This window comes from Asparagus officinalis, chromosome 1 (assembly GCF_001876935.1).
Source record: "Asparagus officinalis chromosome 1, Aspof.V1, whole genome shotgun sequence".
NCBI lineage: Eukaryota > Viridiplantae > Streptophyta > Magnoliopsida > Asparagales > Asparagaceae > Asparagus > Asparagus officinalis.
The window spans coordinates 11,019,162-11,020,124 of NC_033794.1; the positions used below are offsets into that span (position 1 = coordinate 11,019,162).

General features: G+C 49.5%; 1 protein-coding gene across 1 annotated transcript in view; it reads right to left on the bottom strand.

The window, feature by feature from the left end:
* The window catches only part of LOC109830503 (protein ALTERED XYLOGLUCAN 4-like), an 11,622-nt gene extending 10,659 nt beyond the window's left edge, over window positions 1-963 (bottom strand). The window contains exons 1-2 of the mRNA XM_020397775.1: window positions 717-963; window positions 116-551 (exon numbers count right to left, since the gene is read on the bottom strand). Coding sequence (XP_020253364.1) covers window positions 116-551; window positions 717-963 — 683 coding nt within the window. The remainder of the gene's footprint in view (window positions 1-115; window positions 552-716) is intronic.

Below are 963 nucleotides of genomic sequence, written 5' to 3' on the forward strand. Positions count from 1 at the left end.
GTAGACAAGAACGTTCATCGGCCTTAGAATAGATCTAGCATCTCCAAGAGGAGTGAGGAAGTTGACCGGCGCTTCCTTCTTTGACGGGATTCATGCTCTTTGGAGGATATCATACAAGACATCTTTGACTAAGTCGTGTCTGTACTTGAATCCCAGCTGCTTCTGACAGTGGATGGCATGCTCTCCAAAAGAATCCATCTGTGTTCTACGATAAACTAGGCGCACTGTCCCCTCCACGAACAAAGGAACCAACAACCTGTACCTAAGGATGGCCTGGAACTCCCTCGGAGTCATACGCTGCCCCAACCCCTCAATAGGCGTGGCCAACAAGAAATCCTGGGCGTGCTTTACCCGCAGACACTTAACAATCGCAACATGCCTCTCTGAAAGGTCAAACTCCGTCAATAGATCTCTACAAACGCCACCATAAAAGATGTCTACCAAGTAATGCATTGGTTTTGGAGGGACAGGCCCTTTAGTGGTGATTTGAAGAAGGTCAACCTCAGGTAGCTTGGCTTGAAGAAAGGCCCGGGCGGAAGTAAAATGCCCACCTAAAGAAACCTCACCACAACCTCTCAAAAATGTGGTCTTGGAGCTCGATGGAGTGAATTCGAGAGGCCATAAAAGAAAACTGTATGGCATCGGTCGCTGCATAGACGCCCAACCTGCCCGCCTTGATAGGTAAAGAGGTCAGCCTCCATTGGAGATCCCGAAACCTGGGCCTTCGGATGTGACAATGCTCTCGATTGACCTCCGAAGCGCAATATCAAACTGGGTTGCCGCCTGAGCAAAGAGTTGTGGCGGGAAAGTCCTCAAGGCGAAATACAACTTAGACAAACTCGCACAAGCCCTCAAAAGGACGAGCTCGCACTGTGGATCCCTAAGTTGGTCCAACGCTCCCATTAACTGAGTCGTTTTTGCCACCGTCTTCACTACTAACCCACCAACAAACCCCTCATTCAT